The sequence below is a fragment of the Peromyscus eremicus genome, chromosome 4, assembly GCF_949786415.1.
Source record: "Peromyscus eremicus chromosome 4, PerEre_H2_v1, whole genome shotgun sequence".
NCBI classification, from domain to species: Eukaryota; Metazoa; Chordata; class Mammalia; order Rodentia; family Cricetidae; genus Peromyscus; species Peromyscus eremicus.
Genome location: NC_081419.1, coordinates 9,930,796 through 9,954,775, shown reverse-complemented (window position 1 = coordinate 9,954,775; position 23,980 = coordinate 9,930,796). Strand labels below are relative to the sequence as shown.

The following is a 23,980-nucleotide window of genomic DNA, read 5'->3' as shown; positions in this document are numbered from 1 at the left end:
CTCTGAATAACCATCCATTAAATGGGCATAATCACAATTTGTGACCATATTTACTTTTTAAAGGGTATCTCAATTGCTTCACAGTTTGGGAATGAGGAATGAATTAACTATAAATATTCATGTGCAGGTTTCGTGTGGACGTAAGTTTTTACACGGATAGACAAATACCCATCAATGTAGCTGTTGGACCATATGGTTGTGATGATTAATTCTAGGTGTCAGCCTGACTGGTCTAAGGAATGCTGCGGGAGCTGGTAAAGCATTGATTATAGATGTGTCTGTGAGGTGTTTTCAGAGGAGACTAGCTTGTGAGTCAGTGGACTCAGTGGGGAAGGTCCACCCTCACCATGAGCAGGTCCTGCCTTCTTCTGAGGACCCAGAAGAACAAAATGGGGAGGGGGCTGGCAGGATGACTCAGCAGATAAAGTGGCGGCTGACTGATGACCTGAGCTCAGCCCCAGGGACCCAAGTGGTGAGAAAACCTTCCTACAAGTTGTCCTCTGACCTCCATTCACACGATGGCATGCATGTGCCCACACGTGTGCCCACACACACGTGACTAATTAATTGTAATCTTTTAAAGGCAGGGGAAAACTCTCTCCCTTTGCTTCTCACTCTCTTAGGCATCAGAGCCCCAGCCTCCCTGGGTTTTGAACTCCTGGCCTTACACTAGCTTACTCCGCATGTTCTCAGGCCCTCTGGTTCTGAGGCCTTTAGACATAAAGTGAGCCACATTACCTGGACCCAGGGCCTCCAGCTTTCAGACAGCCAGATGTGGGACACCTTTGCCCCCCTCCCCACCCCACTCCCCCGTCATCACATGACCAATATCCCTAATAAGTCCCCTATCACCTTTCTAGATTAATCTATTATCTGCTATCCATCTATCTGTCTGTCTGTCTGTCTGTCTGTCTAAGGACCTCCTTCCCTGCCTCCTGTTGGTTCTCTCTCTGGAGAATCCCAACAAATCCATATGAGGCTGTTTTAGTCTTATACAAACTGCCTGTCTTCCAAAGTGGCAGTGCAGTGCCATCTCGTGTGCCCACCTGTTACTCTACATCATTGTCGGACTTAGAATAGTCAGAGAACGTTTTTCTTTTGCTTGACCTTCTTGGTGGATGGATATGCAGCGGTACACACCTCACTGTTTTAATTTGAGATTCAGTATACATTTTTAATATTGACCATATTTCCATATGCTTCTTTGCCATTTATATATATATTCCTAGGGGAGGCATCTGTTCAGATCTTTGGTCCTTTTCTAAAATTTGAACTATTTTCTTATTGTTGCATTTTAAGAGCACGTTGTGGATGCAGTTTCTCGTCACACATATTTTGCGGATGTTTTTCCAGTCTATTGTCTCTTACCTTTCCTTTTCTAGCCTCCCCCATGTTGGAGTTTGAACCTATGGTCTTGTACATACTGGGCAAGTATTCATCTGCTGATCTGTCCCCAACACCACTTTAAAATAATATGCCTACCAGGACTGGAGCTTTTCATCTTAATAAAGCTCAATTTTCTTTTTTTTTTTCTCTTTCATAGATTTTGCTCTTGAAGTTGTAGCAAAAATTTCAGAGACAAACATAAGTCACCTAGATTTTTTTCACTTCTCTGGGAAGGGACATATTGTTATTTGAAAATGGACTTATTAGCTAAATGTGTTGTAAACCAGGCTAGTGATTAATTTAAAAATTTTAAAAAGACAGGGTGTGGTGTCACACACCTCTGGTCCAGTCTCTTTTAAAAGAATGAGGAGGAAGAAGGGGAGGAAGAGGAGGGGAAGGAGGGGGAGGAAGAGGAGGAAGAGGAGGTGAAGGAAGGGGAGGAAGAGAGGAGGAAGAAGAAGAGGAGGAAGAGGGGAGGAAGAGGAGGAAGAGGGGAGAAAGAGGGGAGGAAGAAGAGGAAAAGTAGGAGAATAATTGGTGTGTTGAAAGGAGAGAGAAAATCTCCATATAAAATGTTCTGTTTAAAACCAAAGGAGGCAGATTTCAAGATTTCAAAAGAGAAGAAAGATCATAGGAAATAAATAGAAAGCACTTCCAACCATAAGAGATATTAATCCAATTACAAGAGCCATAACTCTAATGTAGAAACCTAAAATATGTCAATTAAATTGCAGAACCTGTTGAGAAGATCAAAAAAAAAAAAAAATCAAGTTAGATGTAATGGCGCACGCCTTTAGTCCCAGCACTTGGGAGGCAGAGGCAACAGGATCTCTGTGAGTTCCAGAAGAGCCAGAGCTACATAGTGAGACCCTGTCTAAAAAAAATAAAAAAGAAGTAAATAGAATTCAAAAATAAAAATATACAAACGATACTCAATTTTATGAGAAACCCATTTAAACCTTAAAAACACCAGTAGCTAAGGAAAGCGACTGAAGACAGACATATCATGCTCACACAAACCAAATCTGAGATGGAGTAGTGTTGTCAGTTCTGGACAAAGCAGACTCTAGAACAAGGGAACTGCCAGAGGTAAAGGTGGGTGGTAAGCAAGGGGAGTCAGTTTTCCAGCCACACCTAAAGTGTTTATCACGAGTGCACCTGACGGCAGTGAAGAGTAAACCTCAGCATCCCCCATGGGTCAGGATACAGGTGCCCCGAACAGTACGTCCTCAGGGCTATATGTTTAAAATGCTTCATGCAGTTCAGGCTGGCATCCACATTCTTCTCCATCCTCATGGAACAGTCTCCAAAACCTAGTGTGTGCTAAACTGTAAAACATCGATTAACATTTTTTTAAATTTTTATTTTTTGCAAGACTGGGGGTTGCTTCCTACGTACCAGATGAGTCCTCTCTTCTGCTGAGCTGCATCGCCACCATTTCCTTTCAGTTTGTTCTGTTCAGACAGACTCTCCTCACATTGCCCAGAGTGGCCTTGAAGCCTCCCCATAGCTGGGATTACAGGCCTCCACCTTCAGGGATGCCACTTTAAGAAAGCAGGGAATTAAATAAACTGTTTTCAGACCACAAGAGACTTAAGCTAAAGCAAGAACAAAGATAGCTAGGAAGCCCCTTGGATGCTGAATAGCACACGTCTAAACAATCTGAGTTCCTCCCATGTTCTAGAAGATTCTAATGTGACTTAGCATCGTTTCTGTTTTAAACATCTGGGAAAATTCACCAGTAAGCCCTCTGGGGCTTGGTGCTTTAGGGGAAGCTCTGAATTATTCGTTGAATTTCTCTAATAGATAATAGGCTCATCAAATTATGGGTTTTCCTTATGTAAATTTTGGTAAATTGTATCTTTGAAGGAACTGGTCTGTTTCATTTAAATTACCAAATTCACAGGCAAAGATGTCCTCATGACACTCCATTGTTACCCCAGTACTGTCCCCCACGTCGGGAGGAACAGTTCTGATTCTAGTAATGTGTAATCAGTAGTTAACGATCTCCTTTTTCTCCTCAGTTAGGCTGGCTAGAGGTTTATCAGTTTCATTGATTTTTACTTCAAGGATAAGCTTCTCTGGTTTATTGATTTTTCTCTATCGATTTCCTGTCTAATTTTCATTGATTTCTTTTCTGATTTTTACCATTTCTTTAACCATTTTGAGTCTGCTCTTTTTCCCGTTTCCTGAAATAAAAACTTTTTTTTCCCTCTAAGACAAGGTCTCTATGTAGCCCTGACCGGCTTGGAACTCGCTCTGTAGACCAGGTTAGCCCCAAACTCACAGAGATTCATGTGCCTCTGCTTCCTGAGAGCTGGGACTAAAGGCGTGCACCACCACACCAGCCTGAAAGCTTTTTTTTTTTTTTTTTTGGTGGAGGGTGGGGTTTGAGACAAGGTTTCTCTATGTAGCCCTGGCTGTCCTGGAACTCACTCTGTAGACCAGGCTGGCCTCAAACTCACAGAGATCTGCCTGCCTCTGCCTCCTGAGTGCTGGGATTAAAGGCGTGCGCCACCGCCGCCGCCACCATCGCCACCACCACCACCGCCGTCCCTGCCAGCAGCAGCTTTTTTTAAATTTCAGAACTTCTTGTCTGATACGTGCATCTGATGCTGTAAACCTGTCTAACCACACACTGCGCTCACTGTGCCCCACACAGTTCAGTAAGTTCTGTTTTCATTTTCATTTAGTTCAAAATATTTATAGCTTTCTCCTGAGTCCCCTCTCTGGGAGTTTTATATTTATCTTGCCTCGGCCCGGCTCTGTTGACTGTGCTGTGCCTGTTGGAGCCAGAAGCCCGCATTTCCTCTCATTTCTTTAGTTTTATTTTTCCCTCCTCACTGCCTTTGGGTTTCTCTGAAAACTCCTCAAATGGAGCCTGACAATCCTCCACCCCGTGCTGAGTCCCGGGGCTGAGGTGCTGTCTTAGTTAGGGTTACTATTGCTGTGATGGAACACCATGACCAACCTGGGAGGAAAGAAGAAATGTGGCTCACACTTCCACATCACAGACCATCACTGAAGGAAGTTGGAACAGGAACTCAAACAGGGCAGGAACCTGGAGGCAGGAGCTGATGCAGAGGCCATGGAGGGTGCTGCTTACTGGCTTGCTCCTCACAGCTTGCTCAGCCTGCTTTCTTATAAAACCCAAGACCACCAGCCCAGGGGATGGCCCCACCCACAATGGGCTGGGCCCTCCCCATCAATCACTAAATGAGAAAATGCCCTACGGTTTGCCTACAGCCGGATCTTGTAGATGCATTTTCTCAGTTGAGGTCCCCTCCACTCCAGTGACTCCAGCTTGTGTCAAGTGGACATAAAACTAACCAGGATAGGTACCAGGGAGAAAGAGCGCTGTAAAAACCTGAGCTTACAGAGGGCCAAAGTCTACAACTGATGCTTTCATGAGGGTTTCTTAACCCTGGTTTGCTTCCCTCTGGGTTGGACAGGTCAACTGGAGAGGCTGGAGTTCTCTAATTGCCTCACCCCCGGTGGGTATCCAGAGGACATTCACCATTGTTGGGGAGAAAGTTCTAGATATTTCCATAGAGTCTCTTCCCCTGCAACCTTGTCTGAAGCAGGGGTGGGGTGGGGGGGCTTTCTCCAGTCTCCACCTTGAGAAGCCTCTGGGACTCTTGGGGCTTCATCTGTGGGTGCGTGCCCACCACCACCCACCCAGGACTTGCACTCCTACCAGCCAGCCATGAGTGTGTCTCTCTTGTTACTGGCTCTGGTATCTCTGCCCCTCATTGATTCTCTCCGTTGCCTGCATCTCCAGCCTCCAGTGTGGCAATTTGTTCTGTGATCTCCCAATTCTCCCCAAACTCAAGAAAAGTCATTGCTTTGCGGCTTGTTCAGCCTGGAGTGAGATTTTGAGTTCCATACACGTTGGAACTAACACTGGAAGACCTCCATAAGCATGTGACGTTTTGCCCACCATCTCTGTAAAGTGGCCAGCATGTGAGCAGTAGGGCCACTTTCTTCAGAATCTAACGACATATGAGAGTTAGTCTGTCCCAGTGACAAGTCTCCTAGAGACATTTCTCCATAGAGGCTTTCCAGAGACTTTCTGGGCCCCCTAAAACTCAAAGTGCAGTGAGAGTCAACCACCATCCAGGAAGTCCACCCTTGGGGTCAGGAAATACCTTTCCCAGCCTGACCAAGTCCGTCCAGCAGAGAGAGAGCTCAGCATCAGGGCCTTTTTCTCTGATGTGCATTTACTTCACTGCCACAGAAAGTCATGGGACTGAAAGCTACTACCCCAAGTCCCCCAGGAGTGTGAGCATGTCTGGTCATGCTAGCAGGCAGAAGCCGGGGGTGCTACTAAACGCTCATGATGCCCTGGGCCATCCCAGCAAAAAGGTACCCAGCTCCAAATGCCTATAGCAGCCATGTTTCCCCTTGGGCTTCCTAAAGACAACCACTGGAGCTCTCAGAAGTCCCCTGTGCCCCCACCATGGCTATCTGCCACAGCGCCATCCAAGTAAGGGTGAAGGAGGATATCTTGAGCCTGGGGGGTGGGGGGGACCAGTGGCCTCCTGGGAAGAGCGCGTGCACCTGCTGGGGGAGACCTGACATCACCTAGGTACCTCTTGGTGGCCGTGGGCGTCTCTGCCCCTGCTTTTCCTGCTTGCTGCTGCAAAGGGGGGAGGGAGCCTTATGTAATCGCAGCCTCACAGAACCTTCTGTCATTTTGGCACCCGGGGCTGGGAAAACCCGTCCCTCCTGAAATCCCGTGGTTCTTTCTGTTCTAAGCAGACCCTACAGGTTGCTCGCTGAGCACCAACAGCAGAGTAAAGTGGGGGATGCTGCATCCTTTAAAGGCACCTTTGCCGACCTGTCTCCACCCTCTGCAGCCCCATCATCCATCCCACCCACCATGTCCCCCCTGGCCTAGGCATCATTATCACAGTACGCTGGTCCCCATCTCTACGAATGCCCCTCCCTATCTTAACAGCCTCAACCAGGCCCTGTGAGACCTTTCCTGCCTGAACCTCAGTGTCCATCCCTGATACCACCCCAGCACACTCTCCTCTCCTCTCCACTGGCGCCCACAAGTGCCTTCCTGCCAGATCCTGGCTCTCCTTTGGGGCCAGTGGCTTAGTCCGGTGGAATCCTCTAGAATAAATGGGTGACTGAATGTCCACATGAACGGGGAGCTCCTGGTTCTCAGAGTGGCGGCTTCCAGGCCCCACAGTGGCTTTCTGGTGCTCACCTGGCTCCCTGAGGCGTGTGGTCTTGTTGTAGCGCAGCTGTGAGATCTTGGGGTCGTCACTTGCTCCTTCCACTTGTGCAGCGGCCACCCAGCAGCAGCAGCTGTGTGCTGAGGCTGGGGGACTGGAGGAGGTGGCAAAATCCTAACCAAGTTCAAGGTTCTCCCTAACTTCCCGCTGCACTGGCCCTAACCAGCTCCGGGACAGGACTGCTCCCAGGCACAGTACAAGAACGAAAAGGGTTTGGTTTTTTTTTTTTCCTGATTTTTCCTGCACTAATAGAATTACCCTCTCTAAAGAAGGCAATTTGCATGTTAATGTTTTGGGTAATTCTGTGCAGCTCCAGTGCCCCCAGGGCTGCAATTTCTCTCTGACAAAGTGACAAAAATAAACTCCTGCATAAAAGAGGATTTCTCCTCCCTCCGTTTGTGCTCTGATGTGACATTCGTAATGTGAGTCAAGTTGAAGCCACTGCTCTGTCTTCCTTTTGACACTGATCTGCCTCCTTTCACGTCTCCAAGTGACAGGCGGGCTCTGGAGTGCCTCAGGGTCCTTGAGGACAGGCTGGGTCCCCTGTGAGTGGATAGCACGCCCACAGCCCACCTGCTCACCCCTTTGAGGCCTAACCTTTAAGCCTCTCTAAAGTCTAGAAGGTGCAGCTAAGTAAAGGGGCAGCACTGTCCATCTGTGGGGAGTTGACAGCCACCACAATGGCGGCTGTCCTGCAGGGTGACAGACTGTCCCTGCAGACTTGAGTCCCTCTGGTGACTTAAAGACAAGCAGGGAGGAAACTTAATTCATGGGTGTCTTCTCCCGGCCAGACATATTGCTTACCCTACTACCAACAACAACCAGGTTCCCAGGGCACACCAAACCAGCCCAGATCACCACACAGCCTACCAGAGTCACTTCCTGCCTTCACACACGGTGACTGATAGCCACTCTGGAGTCTTCCTGGCCCAAGCAGGAAGCTGTGCTGTGTGCCACACAGGTGTTGTTCAGAGCATCCAAGCCCTTGACCGGAGCAGAGGCAGACATTTAACACAAACATCCTGTAGTTACAGTGTTTCTTGATAATTCTGTGAAAGAAAATACATTTTAGTGAGAGTAGGGTCACCAGGAGAGAAACAGAAAGGACGGGGCAGTCAGAGGGAGTGCTGGTGACCAGGAGGTTCTGGGGACAGAAGGTGGAATGATAAGAAGGGGACCTTGCTACGCCAAGCTCCTGGAGAAGGGCGTGGGGCAGAGCTTGGGAACAGCTCTTGCAGGCCCCCCAGAGGAGGTAGAGAGTGTGGATTCCCTCTGAGAGTTTTAGTCAGAGGGAAGTAGGTGGTGCTGGAGGCCAGGGACAGGTGAGGTTGTAGCCGGAGCCCCAGGGTCTGGCAGGTGGAGAGCAAGCTTTCTACTGTTTGGAGTGTGGAAGTGTTGAGGAGGCAGATGAGGCTCCTGGCTCCTGGCTCCTGGTAAGTAGGTGGAGGTGCCATTTGTCTTCATGAAGGTAGGGCTGGGAAGCCAGAGCCAGACACTCATCTTCCACAGGTTCTTTGAGATGCTAATGAGGCATCCCAGAGGCAAAAACCTGTGTGGCCTGCAGATAAGGGTTGGGAAGAATTTAGATGGCCTTGCGTCACTGAAGGTATTTAAAGCTCAGGCACCAAATGACTGGAAGAGGAAAGAGGGGCAGCTGGGTGAAAGCCCTCAGGCCATGAGGAAACCAGGCAGCACAATGGGGGTGGGGCGGGGGGGGGGCAGGGAGAGTCAGGGAAGGGTGCCTAGTCCTTCCAAAAGCCCCACTAGACGCCAGTGAGAAGGACGGAGCTGCAGGCCAGTCTGCACCTGGGAGGTTTGGCAGAGAGAGAGAGAGAGAGAGAGAGAGAGAGAGAGAGAGAGAGAGAGAGAGAGAGAGAGAGAGAGTCTGGGAGGGAAAGATACAAGCTCAGGCAGCCTGTTCCGATTGGGAGGGGCCAAGGCTAGCTGGTGGCTAACAGGCAGAGAAGTCCCGCTGGAGCATTCATTCAAGGACAGATGCCTTTCTTCAATTCGCTGCCCCAAGGCCTCTTGCCAGGCCCTGGACACCTGAGGAAGGCCCTCTCCCAGCCTGTGCATGACCTAGCTCCTCACTGTGAAGAGTCTTCCTCCAGAGGCCGCAGCTCAGTTTGTAGATCTGCACTTGCATGCACGAAGCTCCCCAGCACTAAATACAAACTAGGTGTGGTGTTATGTACCTGCAGTCTCAGCTCCTGAGAGGTGGAGGACTGAGGATAGGAAGTTCGAGGATCGGTAGCAAGTTTGACCTCATCTCTAAACAAATAAAAAGATCTTCCTGTGCAGCATCCTCCAGCGTCCCAACCCCAGCAGAGTTTGGCAGGAGCTACCCAGGTGACCCAGAAGTTTCCCCTGGAAGGAAGGCATGGCTCCTGCAAGTACAGTATGTGCTGATAGGTGTGCAGAGCTGTTCACGGCGGCACCGTGGGAACATAACACACGGAAAGAAGAGGAAGAACAGGAAGGGCTTTAAAGCTCCTGGTGTGTCCACACTAGGAACCTGAGTGCAGTCTGAAAACACCGAGAAGATGTGTGTTTATGCAGATACGGGGAGATGTAAGACATGGCACAAGAGTACAGTACACGCTCAGTGTGGTGACCCATGCTTGGTACTAGAACACTTAGGAGCCTGAAGCAGGAAAATAGGAGTGAGACAGCCTGGGCTACATAGTAAAAGCCCGTAAAGAAAGAAAGGAAGGAAAAGAAAGAGAAAGAAAAAAGAAGGAAGAGGAGGGAAGAGAGAAAGAAAAGGAAAAAGCAAAGTACGATACTCAGAATTATGTAGATAAGTTACTGATGTCTAAGGAATCCATGAGTTCCATTTCACACGTGTATCCCAGAGATGGCACACAGCACACACTTTGAGCTTTCACCTGGTCCTCACAGCTCCCCTGTGGGAGTTCACCATCTCTCCTGCCTCTCCAGACTATGATCTCCTCCCTTGGATCCTCGCCCTGGCCACACCCTTTCCACATCTGTCCATCTCCACTTGTCCTGACCCCAGCACAGGAAGGGGCTCATCAACCTGTGTGTCTTCCTGATGGGATTGCCTTCACATGGTGGCTGTCCTCACAGAGTCAAGTTCAGTCCGTGTTCAAGTGAGGCCATGGGAAGAGGCCTCACCCATCTCAAGACCCAGGCTGAGCCCAAGATATCACACAGCAGCCATCCGGGCCTTCTGGGACAGTAGAGAGTGAGTACTCCAGCCCTGGGGACAGCCAAGAGGGGACTGGATGGCCAGAGAGGACAATCTGTAACCCAAAATCTCACAGGACAGTACAAGAAGTCACATTTTCTGTACGCTTGCTCCATGCTCCTTCCTCTCTGCCTCTGAGCAGGCAGGTGCCAGGAAGGAGTCCGCACAGAGCATGGGTTTGATGGGAACAACCTCACATCCCTTCACCCAACCACCAAATTAGACCCAAAAACAAAAGATTTGGAACAACCAGAGGAAGAAGTGGGAGGTGGAGGGTCTCAATTGGAGATGTGAGCAATGCTAGATACCCATAATTCTCCTTAGAGGTGCAATTGCCCTGTAAGGGCCTGAGATGTGCTGTCTCTGAAGTTCTTTCTAAGTCAGAGATTTTGTCAACTTGCTGAGGAATGAATACTGAGCCTCAGAGTATCCATGGATCTACTGGTCCCATAAGAAATATCTGGGATGGCACAACACAGCACGAAAAGTGATGACTGGTTCTGAGGTCCCATCTCCATGATGAGTGAAATGTCTATCTGTTAGGGTGGGATCAGGTGTGATGTCAGATGGGCGGGACTGGGGCCTTGGGCCACTCTGCCCAGGGCCAGCCTGTGACCTTTGGTTAATGAAAGATGGAATAGTTGCTTTCATCTTTGATTACGTTTGCCATTGGATGCTGTGGGCTTCTGGAGGTAATGGTTTTCTGCAAGGTCTATTTATGGCTCTGTCTTGCCACTTACTCATTTCTCCATCCGGACAAGGACAAAGGTGGTAGTGGCTTCTTCCCACTGTGACGCTTGTAGGCAGTCACTGTGCTTGCATGGGGATAGCGCAGGAGGTTTGTGGCCCCTTCTTCCCTGGAAGGCTGGGCCTTGGGGGGCTTTCCTCCCCACCCCAGCTTGAGAGGAAATGAGTATGGGGCAGTGGTGGGGACCCCAGCACTATCTCTATGTCAGTTAGGTTTTGTCAGGTTGATACAAGCTAGGGCCATCGGGAAAAACAACCTCAGTTGAGGAATCACCTCCATCAGATGGACTGATGTGTGGGCCCAGCCCACTGTGGGTGGTGCCACCCCTGAGCAGGTGGTCCTGGGTTCCATAAGAGAGAGCAGGCTGAGCAAGCCAGGAGGAGCTCCGGTAGGCAGCATCCTCCCTATTCTCTGCTTGAGTTCCTGCCCTGGGAGTTGTAAGCTGAAATAAACCCTTTCCTCCCAAGTTGCTTTTGGTCATGGTTTGTCACAGCAGTAAAACCCAACTAAGACACCATCCACCTCTGAAATGTGACCTCAGCCAGGAGAACTTGATGTCGCGTACCTGCCTTGGCCTCTCAGGCAGCTGTGATGTTCTCATTGTCACCGTCCTAGTCACTTTGTGTTGCTGTTATGGAAAGAGAAGAACCACTGAGGGAAGAAAAGTTATTTTGGCTCCCTGTTCAGGTCCATCACATCAAGGCAGCAGGAGCCCGAGCAGCTGCTCGTGTGGCATCCACAGTCAGAAGAGGCAAATTAATGCCAGTTCTCACTATTCCACTTACACAATCCAGGATGGCTGGCTCGGGGAATGGTGCCGCTCACAGTGGGTGGATCACCCCACCTTAATGAGTGCTATCAAGATAATGCCCCATAGCCATGCCTAGAGGCCCATCTCCCAGGTGATTCTGGATTCTATCAGGTTGACAACAGTAACCATTTTAAACATCCAGAAGATACAATCAACTACCAGTATTTCTAGACTCCCAAGAGACCTTTATCTACAAAAGGGAACATGAGATCCATGGAGCAGAAGTGACCAGCTCAAGGCTACAAAGTATATAAAGGACAGAGACCACTGAAGAGGCTGGCCTCCTGTTCTGTGATCTTGTGAAGCTCAGAAAAGTCCAGAGGCCAACAATGGCTGACCAGCCATAAAAGGAGAAGCCAGAGCAAGAAGCTAGCACTCCAGGCAGGCAAGAGAAGCAGGGTTTGAAAATAAGCTAAGTGGAGAGGAGACGGACAGGCCCATGACCAGCTTCTAGACTCCCACATTGCTTTTGTCCAGTGGATCCTTGTAAAAGTCACTCAGGACAGATGTTACTGTCCCCACTTTACAGATGAAGACACTTAGGCACAGAGAAAAGAAATACTTTGGCAGCTTGTCAGGGACAGAGCTGGGATAGGACCCAGAGTCCTAGTCACCATTCACCGGGCCTCTTGCAATCTCTTGGGAACTGCCTGGGTTTGACCTACCCAGCATGAGACCCAAGCACTGGGCCTGGAAGACTGTGGTGACAGCTGGTGGGTCCATGCAGCAGAACGCCTGGGTACCACAGGAGCAGGGAGGAGGCTGGGAGTTGGTAATGGAGCACCTTGGTGTCTTTCCCAGCAGACAGCTCTTCTGGAGGCCATGGGGATGCACAGGGAGAGGCTGCTGAGGTGATTCCAGCCAAGAGCATCCCACTTCATTTCCAGACACAAGTATGTGTGTGCACTTAGGACTTCTGTGAGGCAGAACCCCCCATTCTGGCTGAGTAAGAAGAAAGAGATTTGAATATTGTGAAAGAACAGAGACTGACTGGAAGGAGGGAAATCAATCTCACCTTCAGTGTGGGATAATATCTCTGGCTGTCAACAATGATTTGGATTTAATTACATCAAATATGTAAATGTGTTCTGGAAACTGTAAAATAATACATAGCCATCAAATGTGACAAAAGCTTAATTAGGTTGGGAAAAGAATGCAGGTTTGAGGACAAGACAGGCCTGGGCTGAAATGCCACCTCTTCTATCGGGAGTCACCCTGGCTTGCTGCTTGGCCACGGGTTCATGTCCCTCACCTTCAGGTGGAGAGCTGGTGTACCAATAGCCTTCTTCAAACACTTCTTGGAGCTGCATGAGAAGATGGAGAGCACTGAGAAAGTGCTTGGCTTTGTCTGCATCCTTAAACCTCAGAAGACGGGCTTCCTGGGGAGCTGCCAGCTCACCTCAGGTCAGATGTTTCCAGGCCTCCCTGGGTGTGAGGCAGAAGCTCGAGGGCCCTCGCTCACCTGCTGATTGACAGAATGAGGCCATGTCCTGTCAGTGGCCGTATCTCAGAATCCAATGGCCATCTCTAGTGAGAGGCATGAGTCTGCAATCAGTTCAGCCACATCCGTCAACCCAAATGAAATCCTGATCCACCACTTATCTTCAGGTGTAGGGAAAGCATGTTCACAGAGACCCATGGATCTTGCCTATCTTGCCTGTCCTTCTTGACATCTGGCAGAGATGGATGGCACCCAGCCCTTACTCACTCCAAGATTGATTTAGCTTCTGGAATTTTCTTTTCTTCTTTAAGTGTTTTTTGTTATTGTTTGCTTGTTTGCAGTCCTAGGGCAACTCTGATATGGCCAGATGTTTGAAGGCTCAAAGCAGCACTGAGCAGAAATGCTACAAGACAGTTGCTTGGGTAGCACCTGCCAGCCATGTGGCTTTAGCATGTTTCTTGAATGTAAAATGGCTTTGAACGGCACCTGCTTTATAAGACTTGAGTACAATCCAGTTGAACAGTGTGCAGGCAGTCTTTATCCCAGAGCTTTGACATAACAACACTCAATAACCATGAACTAATATTCATTCCTTTGACTGTAACAAGTCATGAGATGTCTCCAACGCCCAAGCCCAACCCTAACAGCCTTCCCTGTGACAAGCAGAGGGGCAAGGAGAGAGGTGAGGGTTTAACCATTCCCTAAATAGCTCTAGGACTCAGAGACCTAGGGAGTGTGAGAGAGTATTCCCACATGGTAGGGCCACCTCAGCAGGATGGAGCGCAGCACCCTCCCCACTTCACATATTGGGGCTAATCCCCTGTGGGATGGATTATGGACCAAGGAGATAAGGTCGCTGAGGAACTGGGTGATGTTAAATGAGGCCCCTTTCCAATTGTGTTAGTTCCTCTTCAGAAAAGACAGCAGAGGGTGTGGCACTCACTCTCTGACCTGTGAAGGCACAGTAAGAATGTGGCCATTTACCAGGCAGGATGAGGCCCTCCCCGGAGCCTGAGCATGCTAGCAGCCCTGCTGCACCTCCAGCCTCTAAGTGTGAGCAAGTTAGACATTACTGCTCTTTGTCACTGAGTGTGTGGAACTCTGTTATGGCAGCCTGGGCTGACTGAGGACAGGGATGGATGGATGGGCAGTGATACTTCAAAGAAAAAAGCTTCCCTGGCATCCTCAAGGCTCTTCGCTGCCTCATGCCCTGGCTAGTCCATTCAGTGCTAGCTTTCTCATAGAGCATCCTCTGGGTTTCCTCACTGTGCTGCCTCAAGACACAACCACATTGGAGTGTTCATCCCAAAGGCCCCCAGATTGGCTGTGACAAACGAACCTTCTGATGCATCACTGTCAAAAGGCAGCACCTCCAGGAGAAGGGGACAGAAAACTGCATCTCTGGCAAGGTCCTCCAATTACCTTGTGCATAAACCAAGAGAAGGCCTGTCCCCCGGACCTGGCGTCGGAAGCCCTGTTTACTAGGACGCTTGCCTTCCCATCACTCCTACATCTAGCCCATGGGCAATCTCAGCTCACACTGGGACAGATCTTAGACTGTACCTAGAGTCTGCTCAGCCCTCACTGCCTTCCTTCCACTACCACAGCAGCTGTCAGCTTTTGTTTGGTCTGGTGCAGCATCCTTGTTTCTTTCCCACATGCCCCATACCACTTGGTCTCAGCACGGAGCCGCAGCCATCTTGTTACTTCAAACACCCCTGCTGGCTTCTCATCCTCCTCGATCTGAAATCTTCTACCACGGTCTACAGGGCCATCTGTGGCCTAGCCTTCTAGAACCATCCTAGCCTATTACACCTTAGTAAGATGGACGGGAGCAAGGACCAGGAGTCTGGAGTGTGTGGTCTCTCAGAAACCGAGGGAGGGCTGGCACAATACTGAGACAGGTTCGTGGTTTCTCAGATCTGTCGTTAGGCTTTTAAAAATAACGGTTGGGTTTCTCTCAATCAATGTCTTAAAATAAATGTCTTTTAAAAATGTCCTTAGCACAAAGTCAAGCTCCTCTCACTTCAGGACAGTCAGACTAAAGTTCGCCTAGGCAGGGCTCAGTCGAAGAAGGGGTTGTCTTCGAGTGGACTCCCTGGTCCCTAGCCCTGAGCATCAAATGGGAATTTATGAAGGCAGATTTTCAGGCCCCACCATGGACTTTCGGATCTGAAGCTCTGGCTTAGGGCCTCTATCTGCTTTCCAATGTCCCTCCCCTCCTCGGCCAGGGGACGCTGAAGGTCAGGAGCCCCTAGTCAGGGCCATTATGTTCTCACCCATTGGCAAATCTTCTCAGAAGCGTTTTCCCGGGTCTGTCCCAGCCGCTCTCAGTGTCCGCTCTGTACAATGGCCAATCACAGCACCTGTGTCTCAAGCATGCCTCCAGAATTCCAGAATTCTCCTCTCCCCTAAGGAGACAGACCATGTATCCGTGGATTTATAGACACAAGTAGGAGGAAACAGGAGAAAGCACTGGGAAGTGTAATTGACTTCCACTTGGGGTGGCCAAGGGGAACCTCAAAGAACCAGTACCCTGGTTAGGATATTTGTTTAAAAATTAAGCTTTTTCTATTTTTTTTTAATTACCACTAAGAGTGAGCACACATGATACCATTTGGAAAATATAGAAAAGCAGAAAAGGTTTTAATGCTGTATGTGGAAGTTTGAATGTAATTAATTGCCCCTACAATCTCATAGGGAGTGGTACTATCAGGAGGTGTGGTCTTGTTGAGGAAGTGTGTCACTGTGGAGGCGGGCTTTGAGGTCTCATATATGCTCAAGCCACACCCAGTGTCTCAGTTCACTTCCTGTTGCCTTCAGATCAAGATGTAGAACACCCAGCTCCTTCTCCAGCATCATGTCTGCCTGCATGCTGCCTTTTCCCTCCATGATGATAATGGACTAAACCTCTGAACTGTAAGCCACCCAAATTAAATGTTTTCTTTATAAGAGTTGCCACGATCATGGTGTCTCTTCCCAGCAACAGAAACCCTAAGACACAATGAAACTTCTGTACTGTGCCGAGTTGGCAATGAGCTGCCCATGTGAGAGAATGTATCATATCTGGGAAATCTCTGGGTCTGTCATTGCTGTGTTAAATGGTATAATGGCTGTTAATCTTCTGCCAGATTGTTTCCGAAGTCCACAGTGATTAAACCACAGCCTGAAAGTCGCTATCATCTTACACTTGCCTTTGTTCTGGGATGCTGTGTGGTTTGAGAGTATGCGGAGCACATAGGGAGAGCTGGGGTCTGGTCCTCATGTGGTAGATTACTGACTGACTCGGGATGCCATGGACCCTTGTGGTGAAGAGCCAGGAGTCCTATAGATGAACAGATCTGTATGGGGAGGACTGTGAGCTGCCACCCACCTGGCTTAAGAGAGGATGGCTCTCTCTCTCTCTTTTGTTTTTTGTTCTGTTTTATTTTGTTTGGTTTTGTTTTGGAGACAGGGTTTCTCTGCATAGCTCTGGTTGTCCCAGAACTCACTCTGTAGACCAGGCTGGCCTTGAACTCACAGAGATCCACCTGCCTCTGCCTCTTGAGTGCTGGGATTAAAGGCGTGCACCACCACACTGGGCAGGACGGCACTTCTGTGTGAGTCACTGGTGTCCATTATCCTTCACTTATTTCCCCTTTGTGGTGGTCTCCCCTTAAAGCATTGCTTTCCATCTCAGTTCCCCACTATCAATATCAGCCTTTAAATATTAAAAGAAAAATTCCAGAAATAAATGATTCTCATGTTGTGAATTATGCATCTGAATCACGTGATTGAGTCCTAGGCTGACCCGTTCCATCTGCCCAGAACCATGAATCATCTCTGCATCCAGTGTATCCACACTGTATGGGCTACCTGCCCACGGTGCAACACAGCACAGCAGTGCTCATGCTTGAGTAACCCTTAGTACTCAGCAGCGGCCCAAAGCACAAAGATCGGGGATAAAACAGGAAGAGACGAATTCATTCTGGTGCTATGTTGTGTTGCTGCAGGGCATATAAGGAAAAAGATACAGAGTGTGCAGTACAGTATTTTGTATTGGCTGTAGTTTAGGGAATTCTCTGGGGAGTCTTGAAACATACCCCTCAAGGATAATTGGGGAACTGTTGTGTGTGTGTATGTGTGTGTGTGTGTGTGTGTGTGTGTGTGTGTTTGTGTATGTGTGTGTGTGTGTGTGCATTGTATTTTTTCAGAGCAATACACATTCCCAACTTCAGACTCAGGCTCACTATTAAGAAGCAAGTGCCCACTCAAGTTTCCCATTACAAGTCAAGTGTGGGGGTGCAGGAGACTGAGGCAGGAGGATTGCACAAGTTTGGGCCTAGTCTGGACTATAAGGTGAGACCCTTTATCACCTGTTTCAAAAGACAAAATACATTTTTTGGTATATTTTTAATACACATTTGCTCTAGGAAATTAGAAAAGACAGACAGACAGACAGACAGAAAGAAGGCCAAGGGTAGTGAATTAAACCTCTTCTCCTCTCAGAATGTCCTCATCCAAATAATCCAGCCATTGACTCTTGCCCCTGTCCTGTTCCTTCTATGAATGATAGCTCAAATCACAGAAGTCTTCAGAGAAGGGAACAGAAGTAATCCCATGAGTTACAAGGTCCTGTATCTTCCAGCCTGCTGCTCAGTGTGGTCCAGAGGCCAGCAGCCACTGGACCTAACAATATGCACGTCTTTGGCCTCACCTACACCCCACATTTTAACAAGACAGTGGTAATTGGAATGCCCATTAGTGCTGCTGTGTGTGGACATTGGAAGTACTCAGAGTTGTGACCTGCAAACTGCTGGTTACAGCCTGGACCAGAGGCTTGAGCCAAAGCATCAACAGCTGGCCACTTCCTTTGTTGAGAAAGACTTGCTGTAAGTACTGTCAGCTCAAGTAAGCAATGTGACTGATGAGGCAGCTGATTTACATTCTGGCCCAAGCTCCTTATGTTGTCAGAAGCCAGAGATGCACTGTGAGATGCACAGTGACACTGCCCTGGGGGCCAGTGAGATGCACAGTGACACTGCCCTGGTGGCCAGGGAGATGCACAGTGACACTGCCCTGGTGGCCAGGGAGATGCACAGTGACACTGCCCTAGTGTCCAGTGAGATGCACAGTGACACTGCCCTGGGGGGGCCAGTGAGATGCACAGTGACACTGCCCTGGTGGCCAGTGAGATGCACAGTGACACTGCCCTGGGGGGCCAGTGAGATGCACAGTGACACTGCCCTGGGGGGCCAGTGAGATGCACAGTGACACTGCCCTGGGGGGCCAGTGAGATGCACAGTGGCACTGCCCTGGTGGCCAGGGAGATGCACAGTGAGATGCACAGTCTCAGACGTGGCCCTGGGTGGGCCAGGCTTCGAGAAGAAATGTTTAGACCACAGAGCTGGGAGGTTGGAGGGTGATGGAGTCTCTCCGGCTGAAAGCCTGGCATCTTCCATTGTATGTGTCTGACTGGCCCAACTAGTCACGAGATGTAGCTCAAATCTTAAAAGGTCTTTCTAATAAAAAACCCAGAGCCAGATTTTGGGGTAAATACTGAAAGATCAGAGAGACAAAGGAACAAGCCACTGCCATGTCTTGTCTCTAGGACTCCTCAGCCTGAAAAGGCTCTCTAGCTGAAAGGGCTTCTTCAGCTGAAGAGGCCTTAGTTCCTGTCTCCTCACGCCTTATACACCTTTCTCCACCCAGCCATTAAAGGCGTGTGACTCCCAAGTGCTGGGATTAAAGGTGTGTGCCACTACTGCCTGGCCTCTGAGTTTAATCTAGTGGCTTGTTCTGTTCTCTGATCTTCAGGCAAATTTTATTAGGGTACATAATATATTACCACAGTGACACACACATTCGAATGTGCACACTCTTTTGCTCAAACACATACATGGTCATATGCACAGAACACAGGCACACGCTCACCTTAGTAAACCTAGCCAAAAGTTGGTGTTTGGGATATCTCTGCCTCCTGGGTTAAACTGAAGCCCTGTTTCCCTGTCTGTCCACAACAGGCTTCTGTTTATGTGGAAAAGATTTTCCACAAGAGTCCCGTACTTTGACGTCTCCTCCCGTGGAGCAAGGGACTTTCGGAGCATCTATCAACAGCAGCAGAGTCACAAAGCTGATGCCTTTGGAGGGAGACAAAAGCCTTTTTCCCCACTCACACTCTCGAGTCAAAAGGCGTTCTCAGGTCCCAGGGTAGCCAGTATCTGCAACCGCAGGCCAGGTGTGGGTGAGCAGAGGCAAAGCCTAGGCTAGCATGCTGCAAGGCACGGACTCTGGTCGTAGTTGTCACCTCCCTGGGGATCCCTGGGTTCATTTTCATGTGGACACTGGACCTTTCATGTAATACAGTTTGGTTTAAAAACTGATTTCCTAGGCCACTGTTCTCTGTCAGTGACTTATGAAGTTACTTCATCTCTGTCTTGTTCCTCATCTGTAGAGCATAATAATGATACCTCAGAGGGTCAGTGACAATATCTGTAAAGTACCTCATGCTGACATGTTCACTCTCCCACCCACCTGCCCACCCAGCCATCCGCTACCCAGCCATCCGCTCACAGACCCACCCAGCCATCAGCTCTCCGATCCAGTACATCGTTACTGAGTACCTTCTGGGTTCCTGTCGCTGGGAGACAGCGATGAACTAAACAAAAGCAGGAAAGATGGCCACAAAACAAACCCGAGTGAGCTGCAGCAGGCGCCGCCAAGAAAAGGGCGAGCAGGGGTTGGAGGGAAAATGCTTCAAGGTGTGAACCCAGGCAAGGACTTCGTGAACAGGACTCCAGAAGCGCGGGAAATAATCCCAGAAGTTAGGAGGCTTCTGCACAGCACAGGAAGCAATCACCAGAGACAATCTGAAGAGACAGCCCACAGAATGGGGGAAATCCACGCCAACGGAACATCTGACAAGATACATTGATTACAACAAAAACACCGAGCCCCAAATTGTCCATCAGTAAATGGGATGATGAACTGAACAGGCAGTTCTAAAAAGAAGAAGCATAAACAGCCAGTAAAACACTTGAAAAGGTATCCTTAGCCGTCAGGGAGATGGAAATTAAAAGTGCTTTGGGGACTCGGGGGACAGCTCCGCTGGTAAAGTGCATGCTGGGTAAAGTGCACGCCTGCTGTGCAATCTTGAGGACTGGAGCTGGATCCCCAACGGGAAATGCCAGGCATGGTGGTACAGGATCGGAAACCCAGCGCTGGGGAGGTGGAAACAGGCAAACCCTTGGGGCTCCCTGGCCAGTCAGCTTAGCCTAACTGATGAGCCCTATGTCCCAGTGAGAAACCTTATTTTCAAAAATAAACCAGGAATGATTGTGATCGACTGGAGAACAACACCCAAGGTTGACCTCTGACCTCCACAACATATGCATGCATATACATGGGTGCACATGCCTGCATACTACATATATATTCTTATACAAACACACATGCACAAACACAAAACAGTAAGTAAACAAATAAAATTGCTGTGAGAGTCTATCTCACCCCAGTCAGAATGATAGTGCTCAACTTTAATCCCAGGATGCAGGAGGCAGAGGCAAGTGGATCTCGGTGAGTTTGAAGCCAGCCTGGTCTCCACAGAAGTTCTAAACCAGTCAGGCTACATAGTGAGACTCTGTCTCTAAATAAATAAATAGTACAACAAATGCTGGTGAGGATGTTAGAAAGAGGAATGCTTCCTCACTGCTGGTGAGGTGGAAACTGAGGCAGCCACTATGTACATCAGCATGGGGCTTCTTCAATACTAGAGTACCACTCCTGGGCATGTGCCTGTGGGACTCTAATTCAGAACATCACAGAGATACTTGCACATCCAAGTTTTTGAAATAGTCAAGAAATGGAAGTAGCCCAGATGTTCATGGATCCTGAATGAATGGATAAAGAAAACATGGTCCAGCCAGGCGGTGGTGGCGCACGCCTTTAATCCCAGCACTCGGGAGGCAGAGCCAGGCAGATCTCTGTGAGTTCGAGGCCAGCCTTGACTACCAAGTGAGTTCCAGGAAAGGCACAAAGCTACACAGAGAAACCCTGTCTCGAAAAACAAAACAAAAACAAAAAAAAAAAAAAAAAAGAAAGAAAGAAAGAAAGAAAGAAAGAAAGAAAGAAAGAAAGAAAGAAAGAAAACATGGTCCATACATAAACAGAATTTCATATAGCCATCAAGAAAAATAAAACAATGACATTTGCAGGAAATGCATTCAATTGACCTGGAAAAATAACTCACATTCCCTCTCATGTGTAGAGCCTAAATTTAAAATTGTGTGTGTGTGTGTGTGTGTGTGTGTGTGTGTGTGTATAGTGTGTTTATATAAGTGTGTTTATAGCTTGCAAAGCTACAAAGAGGGTCTTGAGAATGGAGAAAGACACTTAAGGGAAATAGGAAGCAGAGCCAGTAATGAATGGACTATAATGGAAAGCAGAAGGGAGGGGGAGCTGGGGGAGGGGGAAGCAGCTGGAGGGGGAGGGGGCACGGAGAAGGGCAGTGGCAGGGGAGCTAAGGAGCCATAAAAAGCCACGGCCAGACAGAACAGAACCTGCTAAGTGGAAGAAGCCACTCTACAAAACCAACAAGCCTTACTGCTGCCGTTCTGGGAAAGGCAAAGCTATTCAATGATGAAACAAGGAGAGCTTCACCAAGGACTGGAGCCTGAGGAGGCATGGCGGGTGGAAGCCAGGGAGTCGGGCCAGTGAAACTGTCCGCGTCAGCAGTCAGAGACACCTGACTTCTACACATTTACCAGAACATACAGAGCTGCACAGAGCAAAGAATGAGCCCAGATACACCTGTGACACTTCCATACTGGCTGACTGAGTGTGATAAGTAGACCACACTGCGATGAGCTGTGTGAGACAAGGACCCGTGGGAACTTCCTGCTACATTCGCCTTTGTCACCGAAGCGGGTGGGGCCAGGACACAGCTCTGTGGCAGGTGCCTGTGGAGCCTCACAGGACCAGCGATCCTGGACCGGCACTGGGAAACAAACGTACCAGGGGTCCTGCTGAATTTTAACCTTGGAAATCTGAGCTTGAATCCCAGTGACAGGCAGGAGCTTATGAGGTACAGTCAGGAAGAACATTCCAGGGCACGGTGGGGGTGGTACATCATGCATCCCAGAACGTAACTGTCACTGGCATGTTTCTCACGTAGCCGTAACAGAGATGCACCTGAGGGGACAGCTTTAATGAGAAAGACAGAGGATTTAGCCGCCCAGCTTCAGAGGGCTAGTGCACGGCTGCTTGGCCCCATACACTTGAGCAAAACGTTGTGGTGGTAGGAGCATGTGGCAGAGGAGGTTGGCCATCTTGTGGAAGACAGGAAATAAAGAGTGGAAGGACAGAGGACCAAGTACATCTTCAAAGGCATGCCTCTGTGACCAAATTCCTGCAGGTAGGCACTTCAGGTAGAAAACTGAAGTGTCCAGAACCTTCTCAAATAGTGCCAGTAGCCGAGACCAAGCACTTAACCCAAGCACCTGTGGTGTGTGCGGGGTATCACATGACAACCAAAGAGAAGGGGTTGGGCTTATTTGACTTGATGAGGTAAATTTTACAAGTAGTGAAACGCATAAACCTTAAGATGCTATTGACTGCGTGTACCTGTATCAGAACGGAGAGCACTATGTTGGATTGAAACTAAGATTATCCCCTCTAATGGAGAAAGTTTGGGAACAGGGTTTTCTTGGGAGGACATTTCATCATGGTACCCAGGAATAAAATTTGGGACAAGGTTTAAATCCAAGCACCACTGCTTTCTGCTTCCTATTCAGGTCTCCCCACTTCTCTGAGACTCAGTTTCCCCATCTCTGAGAGAGAATTAAATCTACTTCCTGCTTAAGTTCAGAGTGCCTGGGCACGGGGAAGGTCCTGTGTGCTGGTCTCAGGTGGAGTTTCCCGAATGGAGGTGTGGTGAGCAGAGAAGCTCTTGCCGGCCATTGTGCTTCGGGTGAGCCTCCCTGGGGCACTACGAGTTCACTGACAGCATCTCTCTGTCCACAGGGATGTGTCTACAGGCATTTGTTGAAGCTTTCTTCTTCCTGGCCCAGAGGAAGTTCAAGATGTTGCCTCTGCATGAGCAGGTGGCCTCCTTGATTGACCTGTGTGAATACCACCTGTCCCTGCTGGACGAAAAGCGCTTGGTGTGTGGCCGGCGCAGGCGCCCCCAAAGCAGTCCTCCCCAGGAGATGAACGCCAGAACCCAGTCAGCTGCAGGCAGCCTTGCGCCCCGCATGATCGGTGCTAACAAGCTGCCTCACTCTAGACACGCTCTGTCCTGAAGACCACCCTGCCCTCCTGGAAGAAGGTGTGCTCTTGGGGGCTCAGCACCCTGGGCTCCCCCGATCTGTGGGGAGCCACTAGGGTTCCAGCTACAATGGCCAGGAATCCTCTGTGTTCTGCAGGGCTCTCGCCTCACATGGCCAGTTCTTGCCCACCCTCCTCCCGGCACCTCGTGGTGACCCACCCTGCTTGTGAGTCACCAGTGGATATATGACATCTGAGATGTGACAGATGGCACTACTGTTCCAGGTTCCTGGGAAGCACCAACTGGGGCAGTTCTGCTGTACTTGGGGCCACAGGGGAGCAGAGCATGGGAGAAAGGATAGACCATCTCAAAGCAAGGAACTGGCTGCGAGGTCACACTTGGGGTCTGCTGGGGCCTCTGTGAGCCTGCCGGTCAGAGCTCAGGATCTCAGCAGCTCTTCCCACCCACCTGTTCTCTGAGAGAAGCAGAACTATCAAGATGGTGGACACCCCAATCATGTGCTATATGGGTGTACTTAACAGATTAACCTCACTTATTTCATTAACTTGCCTGTTGCAATGTTTGATTTATTACTATTTAAGAAATAATTAAGAAGTAATGTGTTCTTCGGTCTTCCCGTCCAGCTTCCAGGGGACCCCAGCAAAGGTGGGGTGCTGACCCAATGGCCAAGAGCCGCTGTGTACCCACCCAGCACTGTGCTGTCAGCTCTGGGTGAGGGGAGGGTTCAGAGGGAGAACGCAAGGCCCAGAGAGGCAGGGCAAGCAGAAGTGTGCGGAGAGCGTGTGGGGTTCTAGACCAGAGCTATCAGTGTTCTCAAATGGTCTGCTGTGGGGATCCTTGTTGGCCAACCGGGAGCTGTACAGGGCTATTAAA

General features: G+C 49.3%; 1 protein-coding gene across 2 annotated transcripts in view; it reads left to right on the top strand.

Annotated features, from left to right (window-relative positions):
* Positions 1–23,651, top strand: part of Ttll11 (tubulin tyrosine ligase like 11) — a 233,067-nt gene extending 209,416 nt beyond the window's left edge. For both annotated transcript variants that reach the window (XM_059260169.1, XM_059260167.1), the window contains one exon: positions 22,843–23,651. In XM_059260169.1, the coding sequence (XP_059116152.1) occupies positions 22,843–23,120 (278 nt within the window). In that variant the 3' untranslated portion in view covers positions 23,121–23,651. The remainder of the gene's footprint in view (positions 1–22,842) is intronic.
* The last annotated feature ends 329 nt before the right edge of the window (positions 23,652–23,980 follow it).